Source organism: Cuculus canorus, chromosome 2 (assembly GCF_017976375.1).
Source record: "Cuculus canorus isolate bCucCan1 chromosome 2, bCucCan1.pri, whole genome shotgun sequence".
NCBI classification, from domain to species: domain Eukaryota; kingdom Metazoa; phylum Chordata; class Aves; order Cuculiformes; family Cuculidae; genus Cuculus; species Cuculus canorus.
Genome location: NC_071402.1, coordinates 20,378,183 through 20,395,870, shown reverse-complemented (window position 1 = coordinate 20,395,870; position 17,688 = coordinate 20,378,183). Strand labels below are relative to the sequence as shown.

Below are 17,688 nucleotides of genomic sequence, written 5' to 3'. Positions count from 1 at the left end.
TGGTCTACATTTTCACAGTAATAACAAATTAACAGTGTTTTAGGAAAAAGCTGATGCTTGTCTCCCACTCGTCACAGTTTAAAAGCTGAAGACATACTCTAATTTTCAAAAATGTGGAAATGTGTTATAGAAAATAAAGTTTCTTGTAGTAGTAAAGAACCAAACAACAATAGAGAGCAAAGACTGTTTTAGCCTGAAACTTATTATTTAGCTTGACACTTGTATTATTCACAGTTAGTAGCTGGGCTATTTATTTGAAGTCAAGTGCTGACTTAGTTTCCTGGACAGTCTTGCCTACCTTACTCAAACAGAGCTAAATATACTAATCAAATTAAGGCAAAACAAAGATCTATAACAAGGGTCAATCATTGCTGCTGTTTGTACCAAGAAACAGTGTGTATGTTTCTTGGAGCCCTATGTTGAAATGTTTTGTGTGGAGATGCATTAGGAAAAAAAATAGAATGGGAAATGTCCTCTTCAATTAACGGCTTTCAGAAAACTGTTCTGGGAACGTACCTGGGTTTCAACATCGGTGAGTTTTCTTGTCTGCTCTGCTGTCTGACTGAGGAGGCTGGTCCCTATCTCGAGCATGGTGGCGGTGTGATTCTGCACAGCATTCTGCTGTAGCTGCACCATCTCTGATTTCATGTTTTCCACAATGTAGTTCTCAAGCTGTAAAAGAGAAAGGGTTGTAGCTGTGGTATTTTTACCTGTTAAGGCATTGTGATGACATAAGGGTGCATAGCTGGCGTTCTTGCCAAAAGAGGAAATGTCAATGTTTTCAGCAGGACCCCAAGTTTCAACTCAATCTGTGACTGTTGCGGCAGGGTTATGACTGTCTGGGTAGTCCCCTCCAGCCACAGAGTCCTGATGTTTTTCCAAGTATCACAGTCTACTGATATAAGCTGGAGCAGGCCTTACATGCTTCTATCTGTGTCAAGGTTGCAGTAAGCATTTGTGGTAGAAATGTCATAACAGCTCCAAAGTGAGCCCCTCAAAGAACCAAGCTTACCACAGGGAAATGCAAGGTCCTTCTTGTACAGCAAAATTTAAGTGTGAGTCCTTCCTGGCAGAGATCCTACCATGTCCCACCTTCCCTGGATTGTTCCTATCTCACAGTCGTAGAATCATAGAATCACTAGGTTGGAAAGGACCCCCTGGATCATCGAGTCCAACCATTCCTAACAATCCCTAAACCATGCCCCTCAGCACCTCATCCACCCATCCCTTAAACACCTCCAGGGATGATGATTCAACCACCTCCCTGGGCAGCCTCTGCCAGTGCCCAATAACCCTTGCCATGAATTTTTTTTTCCTGATATCCAGCCTGAACCTCCCTGGTGGAGCTTGAGGCCATTCCTCCTTGTCCTGTCCCCTGTGACTTGGGAGGAGAAGCCAGCTCCATCCTCTCCACAAGCTCCTTTCAGGTAGTTGTAAAGAGAAATAAGGTCTCCCCTCAGCCTCCTCTCCTCCAGGCTAAACAACCTCAACTCTCTCAGCTGCTCATCATAAGACTTGTTCTCCAGCCCCCTCACCAGCTTCGTTGCTCTTCTCTGGAAGAACAGCATTTCATATTGTCGTACAGCAAAACTTTTTTTTTTACTGGGTTAGATTTCTATTAATAGCTTCACAAACTCAGTAATGAAAGCAGGATAATTAAGATGTGACTGAAAAAATTAGAGGAATGAGACACTGTCATGGCAGTAAAAAAAGGAAGATATTGACGAAAAAACATAGAAAGCTGGTTTGCTCCTTTGCGTTTTTTTGTCTTAATATTGTTTGGATTGCATTTGTAGTCTGTTGAACAGAATCTGAATTAGGACCCTCTAAATAAATTGACCACCCTAGAGAGATGGTTGCTTTTTGGTTCAGTTTGGTTTAGTTCATACAGGCAGGGTCATTCGCGTCTAGTTACCTGGGTCTTCACTCTGCCACAACGCACCATAAACCCAAGACTAGTCTGCAGTATGATGCGATTGTTTCTTACTTACACAGCATTGTTATGGAATCTTGCTTGATGTGCTCCGTAAAATTATTAGCTTAAAGAAAGATGGCCCAGAAAACTGTTTTCAATACCTTTCACTGAAATCAGCTGAAGTCCAGCCAATTCACACTCAGTGAAGGTTTGGTCCTCAGTTTCATTTCGTGGCTGAACAGGTTTTTTAAGATCAGCTGATGCCAGACTTAAGCAATCACTGTTTTATCTAATAATTTTATTCACATTGGAACTGCTTCTGCAGCAGTAAGCATCTTTCATTGTGAAAGGTGTGCTGCACAACTAAATATTAATTGATTTATTTAGAGAATGAAGAAAGTAGTAGGAGTCAGATATACAGTGTGATTAATAAGAAGGGCTGCTTTTAGTTATGTGTGCTTAGGGATAACTACTGTTAGATGTTCTGATGAGCTCACAAGTTTTATTAAAAAATTGATAATTTCTGTGCACCTCCTACTAATTTGAAAAAACATTTTTACAGACAAAGAACACTGCCACAATGTAAAACATTTTCTGCATAAGACAGTGTGTGGCGGTTTGTTTGTTTGTTTACCCCAGTTTGGAGAAGCACTTAATAGCCATCATAGTCAAAACCAAAATGGATGTCTTACAGTTTCAGGCAACAAAATCATTTGTTTAAATTGCCAGATAACCACTTTGGTCTGGAAACCTGCAGAGAGTTTTAAGTAGTAGAGAAAATTTGTTGTTGAATATTCTGAAATGTATTAAAATAAGATTTACCAGCCAAGGAAGACTGTGTATTGCAAAACGATGTTTGCAGTGGATGTTACTATTTTCAGCTCCCACTGTAAGTTTACTCTGTTTTAGTTTATTACTGTGAGATAAATGTTACAGATATTAAGCTAGTTCATAGGAGATTTTACTGATTCATCACATTTCTACACCATGCTTTTATGTTCTCTATTTATTTTGCCTGTATATCTTTTTCACAGCAGATAAAATATTTTTCAGCCACCCTTTGCTTCTTATGGCTTTCTAACCATTAATTTTATTTTTCCAATCTATCCCTTGGCTGCAAATAAACACTATGAAAGAGTCCCACAAACTAGATGGTTGTGCTTCCCCATGTCCAGATAATAAAACACCTGAAAAAGAAGTTCAGATTTCTCCCACAACTTTTGCCTCCTAAAGAAATGCAAGGCTCTGCAGTACAGTGGTACAGTCCATGATGAGATGCCCACACACTCATTTCCTCACATTCAATGCTTTTTCTCTCCAGATAGGATCATAGCACCTATATGGTGTGGCTGTACTTGATTTGTCAGTTTTCTGAAACTGCCTTGCTGTATGTGGGCACTGTGGTGCATGTGTGTAAGAGATGTCTCGGAAAATCTGTGCAAAAACACAGTGGCTACATTTATTAAAAATCATAAATCATAAATCAGATATTTTCACACATCAGTGAAAAGAAAGACCAATAGGTGTACAGATTTTTATAGGTTGGAAAAGACTGTCAAGATTATCAAGTCCAACCCTTAACCTAACCCTGCCAAGTTCACCACTAATCCATGTCTTCTAAACTGCCCTTCTTGTAGATGGGTATTACATTTGCTAACCTCCAGTCAAGGGGACCTCTGCAGTCAGCCGGAACTGCTGATAAATGATGGAAAGTGACTTGGTGAGAATTTCTGCCATCTCCCTCAGTACCCTCAAGTGGATCTCATCTGGCCCCTTACTTTTGTGTCTGTCTAGGTGGTGCAGCAGGTCACTAATCATTCTTTTGTGGATTTATGGGCGTTTCATACTGCTACCTATCCCTGTCTTTCAGCTCAGGGTGCTGAGTACCCAGAAAACAACTGGTCTTCCTATTAATGACTGAGATAAAGAAAGTATCTCAGCCTTTTCCTTCCCCTTTGTCACTATGTTTACCCCCACGTCCAATAAAGGCTTGGAGATCATCCTTGGCTCTTCTCTTGCTGCTGATATATTTATAGAAGTTACTTTTTATTGTCTTTCACAGCTATTGTTAGATCAAGTTCCAGTTGGGCTTTGGCCCTGTTAATTTTCTCCCTGCATGACCTTACAACCTCTTGAATGTCCTGTCCCTTCTTCCAGAGGTCATAAATTCATCTTTTTTTCCTGAGTTCCAGCCAAAGCACTCTGTTCTGCCAGGTCCATTTTCTTCCCCACCGGCACATGGGGACAGGCTGCTCCTGCTTGTTTAAGACTTTCTTTTTGAAGAATGTGCACCTTTCCTGGACTCCTTTGCCCTTCAGGACTACCGCTCAAGTGACTCTGTAGACCCGTCTGCAGAGCTAAACAGTCTACCCTCCAGAAGTCCAGGGTGACAGTTCTGCTGACTCCCTTTGTCACTTTTCCAGTAATCAAAAACTGTAATTTCTTGATCACTGTGCCCAAGGTGACCTCCAACCACCACATCACCCACAAATCCTTCTCTGTTCATAAGCAACAGGTCCCATAGGATGCCTTCCCTAGTTGTCTCACCAGCTGTGTCAGAAAGTTATCTTCCACAAACTCCCAGGAACCTCCTAGAATGTTTCCTCTCCACTGTGTCATATTTCCAGCAGACATCTGGTAGATGGAATGCCCTCATGAGAACAATGGTTAGCGATTGTGAGACTTCTCTCAGCTGCCTATAGAACATTTTGTCTGCCTCTTCATCTTGGTTGGGTGATCTATAACAGACTCCCACTGTGATATCTGCCTTGTTGGCCTTTCACCTGATTCTTACTAATAAATATCTAGCCCCATTGTCACCATCATTAAGCTTTAGACTGTTCAAACACTCTCTAACACACAGGGCCACCCTACTGCGTCTCCTTCCTTGTCTGTCTCTTCTGAAGGGTTTATAGCCACCTATTGCCACACTCCAGTTGTGCAAGTCATCCCACCTATATCATGGGACAACTATATCATAGATTTCCTGCTGCACAATATCTTCCAGTTCCTCATGTTTATTGCTCATGCTGCATGCTTTGGTGTAGAAGCACTTCAGCTAGGCTGTTGGGTGTGTTATCTTCTAAGAGGTGACACTCCTTAATTTGTTTGAGGTGTTTCACTGGTGTTTCTCTGTTGGCTCCTTCTACCTCAGTAGCCCCTGGCTCACCTCCATAAGGCTTCAACTGTTCTCCAACATACCTAATATGAGACATGGTATTTTTGTATAAAAATAAAAAGAGAAAATATATTTATATTTCTAACTATTCTTTTTGCCTGCTATTTTACACACATTACAGAAAGGATTACGTTTGAAAGATCTAACTGCATCTGTGTGGAGCTACAGCATGATTTGACTATCAAGAACACAGGCATAGATTGAGGAATATTGGATAACTTGTAGTATTAATTACTGCAGTCTAACACACTCCCAATGGTGTCCAGTCTTGGGAAACTGCCCTTGGCTATTCACCCCTAAAACAACTACTGATTGAATCTGAGAGTGACTCATTATAATAACAAAGCTGATTTTCCTGTTTCAGAATTACTCATTAAATGCTTTTGTAAATATTTGGTGATAGATACACTGCCACAAACCTTTCTGTGAGTATATCTCACTAGTATCAGGAGCTATTCACTCAAGCAAAGGAGGGTAGAACAAGGACTGAAATAATATATAGGTTCTGTTACGTTAATTCCCTATCCTACCTTCACCCGCTTTTTTCAGTTTGCTTGGTAGGTTTATTGGTTGCACTGCTGGTCTTGCTAAAATAAATGGCAAGATTCCACCTATTATTTTTATTGCAGAAAATCAACATTTACTAGGTTCATTATGGCCAAACATTGAGTTTCGTCTGAAGTCTTCATCTTTAGGAGGCTTTGTAATAAGTGTACTGAACCATAGACTGAGCTTTCTTTGTGGTTATTTAAGAGGAATAGAATCTCTTTAACAGGTGATAAAAAGATCCTTGCACAGTGACTTCACAGAAAATGTAACATGTAGAAACCTATTCACAGAAGTAAGTTCAAGAACATTTATGGTTTTAAGTAATTTTTTACAATTCCTTCATCCTATGATTAAGTTAGAGACTCTGTATGAAACAATAAATATATATAATGCATGATGAAATACTCCTTACAGGTGAATGTACTTTTTACATCTGGATTTTTAAATCTTCATACTACTGTTTCATCTTGTTTCAGTTACTTTTTCTTGCAAAAGTGAAACAGAATTCTTTTCTGCATTCTTTACCCCCAACCTAACCCTTCCACTGTATGACTCTATAGTGCATTGGTGTCCCTGTTATTAATTCATCTGCATCTGCTTTTGGTAGGACTCATTACATCTCACAGGAATTTTCAGTAATGCAGAATTACTGATGGGATGCATAATAACCTTATAGCATTCTTAGATATAAAACTGTCAGAATGTTTTGTGTTACTGTTTAATAAACATTCCAGAGGATTATGCATTAAAAGTATCTAGCTTTTTCTGGACAACGTTTATTAAATAATCTTCATAGAAACCACCCAAACACTAATAGAACTATTAAAATCGAATCAGTAACTTAGGGCCTAAGTAAATGATAATGGCTTGTGGCAGATGGCTTATAAGTAAAATAAGGAGGTTTTCTTTTACTTTGATCAAGTTATATTGGTCCCATGTAATTATATGTAAGGATTGCTATGATATCCAGATGACATTAGGTTTTCGTATGGAGCCATAAAACAAAAATGCAAGTTAAAGTAATGATAGGCTGATCCCTCTCTCTTACCGTTAACCATGTATTGCACATCATTTTGAATAATAGAAAGAAAATGCTTTGCGTACTTGAAGATCATAGAATGTTTAGGATTGGAAGGGACCTTAAAGATCATCTAGTTCCAACCTCTTGCCATGGGCAGTGACATTCCCACTACACAAGGCTGCTCAAGAAGCCATCCAGCCTGGCCTTGAACACTTCCAGAGAGGGGCATCCACAGCTTCGTACTAGTAATACTATACCACAAAAAGCAATGAAAGTTATTTTCTTCTTTCTTTGTTTTTCTGTCTGAGGGAGTGTCATATGTCCCTACACTACCGAAAATGCACCTGGATGCATTCCTACGCAACTTGCTTGAGGTGAATATGCTTTAACGGGGAGAGTGGACTAAATGATCTCCAGAGGTCCCTTCCAACCCTGACCATTCTGTGATTCTGTGAAAGACGTACATTATTTTGAGAGAGTGTACAAAAGACAAAGAATGGCCATAAATCTCGAAAACTAAAAGACTTAAAGTTTAGCTCAATGAGAAGGGTAACAAGAAAATAAATGACTAGAAAAAAATAAAACTGCAAAGAGAAAAAGAATAATATGATTTTCACACTCATGAAGCTGCAGTAAGCGAAGTTAACATACATATTGATGGAGAAATTTTCTGACAGTGCAGGTAATAAAATAGTAATAGGGATTCTGTGAGAAAACTGAAAACTCCATCACTCTGGGAGCCTTAAAAGAATACTTTGGGTAAAGATCAGTTCTTCCTTGTTCTAGTTTTTCATTCTCCTCAGTTTTTGTTATTATCTTACTTCATACTTAAGCTCATTGATTCCACATTTGGAATCAAATGCTACAGTAATACCTCCATTAGACTGAGAAGAGGTTTGGAAAACTCATCTCCTAATGAATCTTTTAGAAGCAAGTCAATAAAAAAGAGGAGCGTCATGGATTAAAGACTTAACAAATTAAAAATACTCCACATACGTAATGATACAAGTAAGTGGAACAGTTCTTTATAGAAAAAAATCAGCAAATTAAGGGAATTCACTGAGGATGTTTCTGAATGTATGAACACACCTTAGCAGGGATGTGGTCTGTACAAGCTTATGAGAAACTATTGTGTGGATCAGATCTGCAGCTACCAAATTGCAGCACTATATTGTACTCATGGTAGGCTGCTTTGGAAATGGTCAGTCTCTGGAAATCAACCACTTTGTGGACACGCCAGCTTGTGTCAGTGGTAACTTGGCATGTCTGTACCATATTGTGTTGCACAGTATAGTACATAAAATGTAATAGGCAATTACAGATAACAATGAGGGAGGAATGCACTGTATAGTATCCCACTGGAATCTTGTGAACCTGGAAGCTAGAATACTTTTTATTGAGCCTTGTGCTTTAATATGAATAGAAATAGTCTTTTCAACACTAATCAAGACAATATATGGGGAACGTAGAGTTCTTTGTTTTAAGATGTCAGAAGATCTCCCTTGCTAGTTTTACCCAATAGCATAATATTTAATATATGGGTAATTTATGGAATCAAGAAGATTGACTTTCACTTCCTCACAAAGTATCTGGCATATCAAATACTGTGTATTGACTTAGGCCAAGTATTGATTGTACTGGCCTGATAATTCAGCCTGAGCTTTCTACTAAGGTATTTTGAAGAAATCTTTCCAATTTGTTTTCAAAGTTTTGTATCAGTCTAAAAGCTTCCCCACTCCTAGACTGAAATACAAAGATCCGTATAAATGACATTTATTTGTCATTTCAAATGTAATTAATTATAGTTATTGCAAAAACACATGTAGCACTTTCAGTCAATTTCAATTACTTTTGTATGAATGTTAGATCTCTCTGGTTTTTAACCTCAAGGCTTAATAAAGTCAATAAGCAGCGTAACTGAGAATCATATCAGTTGTGATTAAATGGTCCCATAAGGAAGCTACTTATAACAAGTAAATCAGAACAATATGCTCCTATTTTCTACTGATTAGTAGAATTTCTGGTTCAAAGATTTATCCAGTTTGATGTTAACCTTTACAAATTTTACTACAGTGTCAAGCATATTTTTCTTTCTTGATCTCACTTTCCAAACCACTTAATTCTACAAACTGAATTCATTTATGATTATACAGTTGACTGCAAAAGTGAACTACGCCCAATATGCACTGAAGGGAGGCATAATTGTAGAAAAGGCAACATCTGCAATCTTACCCTAAACACATTAACTTCTAGGGGGATTTGAAAAAATGTTTTTCTATTAAAGTGTGGAACTAATTAATTTTCTTTGGCAAAGATACTTTTGGTGAGGGGTACTTTTCAGAATGACTAATTTTCTAACAACTTCTGTGTGGAAGAATATTTAGACACCTTATGGCTCATTTCTGGAGATGAACACACGATTTATAATCAAAATTAGTTCCTTATAGTGGAACTTAGCTTCCTTATGGGACCATTTAATCACAACTGATATGATTCTCATCTCACTACACTATCTACAGCTCTTCAAAAATGTAATCTTAAACTGTGTAAATAGTTCTGGTTGCTATACTGCTCTGCCAACTTATAGCTAAGCTTTCAATGATCCTGGGAAGCTGTAGTACAATTTCAAGTCTATATATAAATTTTTATTTGTGTTATAGAAGGCAACATAATGTTCTAACATTGTATTACTTAATCTATTTTTAATTCTGTTTGGTTTCTTACATTCATAACTATGACAAATGAGTGTATTGTTGGTATTCTCAGCACAAAACAAATTGTCAAGAAAGATAGTGAAATTAAGACTGAATTACATTCTGTTCTAGTCTTTCTGTAGTCCCTCATATAGAGGGGAATCTTTTTATTCACTGCCATGAGCTCTGCCTTCAGCTCTTAGGTTCTCTGTCTTAAGTCCTCCCTGATGAAGAAATCACAAATCCTTTTCCTTATCATTTGTCTGTCTTTCCTGAGTAGGTTGTGATTTCATTGCAGATTACCCCTGTCTTCATCAGTGCCTGACACAAAGTCTCCAAGTCACCTGAAGATGCAGAACATTATACTATGATAATGACTGCCAATAATTTACGGTCTTAATTTAGGATCTTTTTTCAAATCACAAATGAGAAGTTTAGATGCATGAAAACCCCTGAACATACTGCAGTTTTGATGCAGATGGTGTTACAGGAATGCAAGGGGATTGCATGGCCCACCAAACACCTTCCCCACTGTTCCAGGCAAATACATATTTTTACTTTTAACCCAGAGACATCCACAAAACATCCACTGCCTTCATCTCACCAGTCTTAGAACACTCAGTGGAACTATAGCTTGATCTGTGTACTATACATTCACTTCTTCCATTTGTGTGCTTCTCTCATAAACAACTTAGTGGAGTTGAAATTGAAAATGATCTCATATCTTTTGCTAGGTGTCAGGGAATAATTCAAACTTGCTAAAGTTTCAGTGTTACAAGAAATGTAATTTTATTTTGTACTCCCTGTCTGTGATGTTCATGATTTTTCACAGGCACCTGGCAAGGACTGAATCCTGAATCATGGTAGGGTTTTATGTTGTCAAAAAACCTCACGCAGCACTAAAGGCTTAAGGAGGAGTGGCTAGAAAGCTGTTTGGCAGAGAAGGACTGGGGGAAGTTGGTTGACAGGCAGCTGAATATGAGCCAGCAGTGTGCCCAGGTGGCCACGAAGGCCAATGGCATCTTGGTCTGTATCAGAGACAGTGTGGCCAGCAGGATCAGGGAAATGATTATGCCCCTAGTGCAGCATTGTTGAGGTCACACCTCAAATCCTGTATTCAGTTTTGAGCCCCTCACTACAAGAAAGATATTGAGGTCCTGGAGAAACAAAACTGGTGAAAGGGCTGGAGAACAGGTCTTATGAGGAGCGGCTGAGGGAACTCGGGTTGTTTAACCTAAATCAAAAAAGGCAGAAGGAAGACCTTATCACTGTCTGCAACCACCTTAAAGGAGTGTTTGTAGCAAGGTAGGTGTTGGACTTTTCTCCCAAGCGATAGATGATGGGACAAGAAAGAATGGCTTCAAGTTGCACCAGGGGAGGTTCAGATTAGACATCATGAACAATTTCTTCTATCGAGTACTGGAACAGGCTGCCCAGAGAGGTGCTTGGGTCACCATCCCTGGAGGTATTTAAAAGATGGGTAGAAGAAGTACATAATGATATGATTTAGTAGTGGTCTGGTATGGTTGGACTTGATGATCTCAAAGGTCTTTTCCAAACAAGCTATTCTATGATTCTCTGATTTTATGATTCTCTGATTCCAAAACATCTAAAGTGTGGGCCGGTGACCCTAGTGGTCAGGATTAACGTCCATGTGGCTAACTACCTTGAAACACAGAGAAAAATGGAAGCAGAACATATCTGCAATGAAAGCATGGTTCATGGTCTGCTCAATGGCTGAATGTTCTGCTACCGACTTCTGACTCTCAGTGAAGCCTTTGGCAAGTTAAACTACCTGAGTAGTCAAGGTGTTTGTAAGCAGATGAGATCTCTTACCTCAGCATGTCTTACTTTGTGAAAAAATGTGCAAAAGAATCCTAGCTACACTACACAGAATGAGAACAATTTACTTAAGAGTCCTGTTCTTTTCTCCTCCTTTCCTTGGCCTAATAATGTCAAATAGTTTATTTTGCTTTATGTCTTGTGTTCAGCATTTGTCTTCAACACCATGATTCTAGGTTATATCAAAGACTGACGTTCTTGTCCATTGATACCTAATACAGTAAAAAGCAAAGCCTCTATGTGCTGTAGAATCCAGGTAGGTAGAGGCCTGAAATCTGCTGAACTACAGACTATCAGCAATTAATATCTAGACAAGAGTTTATATAGTATCATACACAATATTTATGTGCATAGAATTACATAAATGTATATGCATAGTTACTTCTTTAAATTACAGGTTATAAATGTGCGTAGGCAGCATTTGTGTAGACAAATATTCGTGTCCCATAAATGTTGGACTATATTTATGGTTCTTAACTATTATTACAATAACGTGTGCACAAGTGGTTTAATGATAGATATTCCGGACACATGAAAATATTTACCTTAGTTTTACTACAGACATTAAAACCTGATACTGATACATCTCTGTTTGAGCTCTTTATAATTTTAAGGCATAAATAAATTAAATTTACAGGAACGTCTGTAGCTGTAATCTAAGAACCTTAGTTTCCCACAGCACAATAAAGAGGCTAACTACTGGTACAAACTTTCCATTTTTGAAATTCTATATACACCCATTAATCTCTAAGGGCCTCTAGATATACCCGTAATTCTCAGCATTATAATGAATGTCTAATCCTGCATACTGGGGAGATGGTCCTGCCAAACCATGTGTAGCCCCAGAAAATTAGGTTTCTTCTCGTGCTGATGGAACTGTTAGTTTGAGTATGTGTCGAACAGTAAATTAATATACCTCAACAAAATTGTTGACAAACACTTCCTTCCAATAATTGTTAAAATGAGAATTACGCATAAAAATCTCTGACAGAAGCCATCACGTTTTCTGAATACATGTACCTATATCTACATATGCACATACAGGTTGTATATATAAAATAAGGATGCATTCATTCCTTGCAATAGGTTATAAACCCCCCATTTTAGAAGCCATAGTAGAATGATCTGAAGTTCATGAAACCATATAAGGAAATAGCAGGTACTCAAATTAGCTGGCAGAATAGACTATGAAACTTAATAAGACAAAAGTGCCTTGGTTTTGGGGTTAACCCTAGCTGGCAACTAAGTAAATCACAGCTGCTCACTCACTTCTTTTCTCCCTAGTGGGATGGGGAAGAAAGAAAAACTTGTGGGTTGAGATAAAACACATTTTAATAGGACAGCAAAATGGAGAAATAATAATGATAATTATAATGATGATAATGATAATGATAATAAACAAGTGATGCACAAAACAATGACTCATCACCCAATGACCAATGCCCAACCCTCCCCAATCAGTGATCACCCCTTCCTCCAGCCAACTCCTAAGTTTATATACTAAGCATGACATTATATGGTATGGAATATCCCTTTGGCCAGCTTGGGTCAGCTGTCCTTGCTGTGTGTCCTCCCACCTTCTTGTGCATCTCCCCACTGGCAGACTGAAAAGTTGTTGAATCAGCATAAACACTACTTACAGATGACTGAAAACATCAGTATGTCATCAACATCGTTGACATACTAATTGCAAAACACAGCACTGTACCAGCTACTAGGAAGAAAACGAACTCCATCCCAGCCTAAACCAGGATATGTGGTTTATTTGAAATGGCATAGTTCAAGATACAAATCCTTCATGTCTTTAATAGTTGTATAGAAGGATAAGACCTTTTGTGTAGGACATACAAGAGCAGCCAAAACACATAAAGACAATTCTGGTACTACTTTTCATTAAATTCCTCTGGGGATTTTGAAAGGGAGCAATCACCAATTTTCTTTAAGTAAATGTGTGCTAATACAATCCTTCATCCCATTTTTGGAGTGAGATTCAGGATATGAATATGAGGATCAATTCCTTGCTCCAGTTTACTTCTTCAATGCTACAACCTCCAAGTAAGAAATGTAAACTTACAGGGTTCTCCACAAAGTTCTGTTCCTGGGAACAGAATAAATATTAGAATTTCCACTAGCTGCTAAAGGAATAAGGCTACTGGAGTTGCAAAGATGAGGAAAATCAGGCTGTTCCGTACTAAACACAGAGCACAAACTCAACAGTAGTGGCAAAAAAAAATGGATTCAAAAACCAATATGCCTGCCCTTAAGTCACTGTAAATAGGAGGCAAATGAAAAGAAAGTATGAAATAGTCTCCCTCCTAAAGCCTTCCTTTAGGAACAGCATTTTTCCCCTGCTTTTTTTGTTTTGGGTTTTTTTCTTTTTGTTTGTTTGGGGGTTTTTTTCCAGCATACAGCAAGAATATTCACTCCTACTTCAGTTTATCACAATCACAGCTGTTCCTGGAAGTCAATGTTGTTGTGAGGCATTCCTTCACAAGGATGAAAGCATGAGCTAAAGTGGGGAAGGTTTCAGACTTCAGTTTCATATCTGCTAATTCACCGTCAGTAGTTTCTCTTTCTCTTGCTGACGGACAGTTCCTATTGCTGTTAACAAAGGCAACAATATATTCATAGATGAACAATATGTAAGTGCATAAGCACACATGCAGAACAATAGATGTAGCAAATGACAGACAGAGGAAGAGGGGCATACGTTAGAATTAGATTGCTAGACAAAGAAGTGGGCATTTAATATGCAGCAATTTGAAAATAAATGTGGTTTTACAAGAGAAAACAGAAGCCACCAGATACATAAGTACAAAAGTTACGCTTAATAACCAAGTTAGAAACAATTAGACATTAATGGTCAATAAAGACTAAAAGAATTACACTAAAACTGAAGAGGAATGGTTTTAATTATTTTTCAATAGTAAGAAATTGGATGTATTCTTTGGACAATCTAAACATTAATATCTTCCCAGTCCAGGCATACTGGCACCTGTGGCTACTCCTGCATTCACAGTAAGACAAGGGAAGCAGCTCTCAGACACTCTCTCACTGATTAAGTTGCTACTTTTGTTTGCAAATTTCCACACAGTGTCCCTGTGCCCCAAGTGACGATGATCACAGATATTCCCGGTTTGTTATCCAGGAACATGTACCAGCCCTTGCCCTCACAGAGCTTCACAGCTCACAAATATAAAGTGACAGTCCTTTTGGCATGATTAGTGTAGTGAAAACAGAGCAATGAGTCAAAGATGAGACACGCTTGTTATTTCAAGTCCATCCTTCACTCAGGTCTTATATGAATTCTTAGCATTTGTTATTGAGTTTGCCTTCTCAGTCTTCCTTCTACAATACTTTCAGTTTTACAATAAATTCCAAGTAGGTCATGTATAACAATAAGACTAATGTTTTCTTGCCAACTAAAACCACATTCAGAAGGGTGGTTTTGTAATAACTCACAAGCATTTATAGTATAATCAAAAATACTCTGAATAAACCAATATATTAGAATAACAAGACTATTAAATAAAAGGAAAGTATCCCAGGCCTTTAAACATGCTATAACTCTTCAGAATCAGAGATGACCAAGGCTCAAAATAAAATATAAATATTCTTAAAATTTCAAGTATTCAGATTCAGGATTTTAGTTCAATCTTATTTTCATAACTGGTACCATTCTTCTCCCTCAGGAGTAAGCAAAAATATCTATTGTGCTGACTTTGTAGTTGCTGTACATAAATGCAGACTTTCAGGTCATTAACCACATGCACAGACCACATAGCAATTAGGGCTACATTTCTCATAACTACTGCTATTCAATCAACGGAAGAATCAACATCAATAATGTTCATATCTATCACACTTTGTAGCACAATAGTAGAGAGCAAAGTGTTCACGAATCCTTAGGAAAGTTTGGCAGCTGTTTCAGTGAGATGTAAGTTATAATCTTGTTAATAGTTATACATTTTGCCCATTAGCTGGCAATAACGTTCATGCCCTGTAGTCAGAACATTGTAGCATGACAATTTATTTAGTACTGAAAACAGATGAAAAATCTTACCAGGCACTAAAAGAATGCTGTGACTACAGCTCTAATCATGCTCATATCTGTTGCCTCCAGAGGATCAAAGGTAACTGCACTGGTTATTGCAAAGCATATCTGAAGCCCACCCCCATCTGCAAATCCCTGTGTCCAGAGCTCAGAAAACCTAAGTAACAGGTAACGGTTCAGGTAACAATCTGGTTTCATTTCCACGAGATCAAATAATATGGGGTTAAGACACACATGGATGTATCTGTGGAAAAAAATCCATATGATTCTCAACTGGATGAGAAGGAAAGTGTTGATAAACTCTGGAATCTTGATATATTAATTTCAGTGGCCACTTTGCAGTTAACCTCAATTTGGCCAGGATTTCACCCCTGAGATTTCACTTTTCTTTTTAACTTCCACCTGCAGAACAGGTGAAAATATCTTCTCAAGTGAAAAGGAACACTATTATTTTATTAACAATTAGCTGTCTGTGATTCTAATCTGCTCTGAACCCAAATATCAGAGTTTTTCATCTTACTGTAAACTTATTAATATTGTACCCAAGATTATTTTCTTGTAAAAAGTGTGCATTAACATTAGTGCAATCTTGGACATGGAAATTATTAACCAATATTAAATTTAGACTAAACTGTTAGCTTCTAGACATGAAAAGAAAACTCAAACATAAATATTTCTTTTCCACTTGAAATAAATTACCATGCTACCACAATTTCCCAGTAGGAAAAGGGAATAGGAGACATACATTTATGCACAATGTATAGAATAACAGATTTCTGCATGATAGCGATGGAAGTAGTGGCACTGTTCATTTTGTCAGTGTGATGACAAAGCAGAGAAAAACAGGACTGTGCTCCCTTATTTGCAAGTGGAGTGCAAGGCCATCCATCACAAAGGTGTTTTTCTTTGAAAGGAAGAATATAAGATTATGTAAATTGAGCAAAAGCTGCAGAGTTCCAGTTGAGAACTGAACTTCCTGAAAGGTCGAGGTGTTGAGGATTTGTTTGAAGTTTATCCTTTTGTCTTTCTGCAGTTCCAGTAGCAGATCTTTCCCAGCTGGGCAGCAATAATAGCTCTGCTTTCACAGTACTCCAAAGGAGGGAACATTCCAGGCAGACTTTGCAGTGTGTTGCAGCCATATAAGAGAAGGTCATGGCATGAAAGTGTGTTCTTCAGCACCATCCAAGAGCCTGCGGCATGTGCTACTAGAGGCTCAGCAGGAAAACTGTGATAGCTTGGCTAATCAGAACAACTTTTCCAGGTAAGATGACTTCTACTTGCCAAAGAAAACTAGATAACAAATCTCAAATGTACTACAAAACTCTGCTCTTGTTGAAGATTCTTAATCCAAACCAACAGATGAGAGTTTAGAAAACATGATTCTCTCTCCTCTTCTTCATGCTCTTGTACATATCTGTGTTAGCCTCAGTTACTGAAAGGGTCCCTTTTAACTGGGATGGTTGTGCAGCTTTTCACTGACGTGTGGGCAAACCAGCCTGCTTTCACAGTAAAAGCAGGTTTTTGCAATACGTAGAAAGAGATTCCTCTGGCTGTACTACCAAAATTACCTACAGATTTCTTCTTGGGATTTACAAAAATGTAAGAGGAAAGTGGTCTACCTTTTTCGCTTTGTCTCACCTCTCAGAAACTCAGTGTAAATCAAGGATTCACCCATTCCTACTTGAATGCAATACTTTCTTGATCCTGCTTCTATTTTTGTTAGGCAGAAGGGATATAAACTCTGAATTGATGGTATTTAGAGCTGATTATGCTTGAGAGAGTTCAACACAAAGGTTTAGTCTGTTCCCACCTTTTCTGTTAGTGACAGCGTATTCATGTCTGCAAGAGCTGATTCTGTAATATGTAGGAAGTGGCTTCCACTCCCATCCTGCCAGAAAATATGTGTTCAGCAGATGAGTCATCGAATTTATCAGGTAAAGAGGAAGCTGATGCTGATAACCCATCTGCTGCTAAAATTAAGAATACGCATCCCTGTTTAATAGTCACAATTATAAAACATGTTAAAATACAAGGAGCAGCTAAAGAACAAGGGACACTTGAACTTATGGCTTATTGGCAACGGTGAACTTTCTGCAAGACTACTAGCTTCTCTGACAAGATATTTCTGATACACCTGTGAAACAATAAACTAAAACATGGGCTGTCCCAGTAATTTTCCTTCACATGGCAGCTCTGATTTCCTTTTGTAAATATAAGGTAAACACTGCCTTTCTGAAGGTAAGCTCTGTGTGAACTACCAGAATTACAAAGCTGCAATTTTACATCACATAAATATTGACAGAAAAAAGGTTTCTTACCATTTGTTTCTTACTCCAGTGCTGGTTTGTATTGTTTAGTAGATAAATAACCTCATAAACATGAATGGAACTCTTCAATGTATGGTTCGAATATAAGGCCGGCTCCATTTGCCCTCTT

The 17,688-nt window shown here is 38.1% G+C and overlaps 1 protein-coding gene across 1 annotated transcript in view; it reads right to left on the bottom strand.

The window, feature by feature from the left end:
• ANGPT1 (angiopoietin 1) overlaps positions 1-17,688 on the bottom strand; it is a 168,269-nt gene that overhangs the window by 88,757 nt on the left and 61,824 nt on the right. The window contains exon 2 of the mRNA XM_009562044.2: positions 517-672. Coding sequence (XP_009560339.1) covers positions 517-672 — 156 coding nt within the window. The remainder of the gene's footprint in view (positions 1-516; positions 673-17,688) is intronic.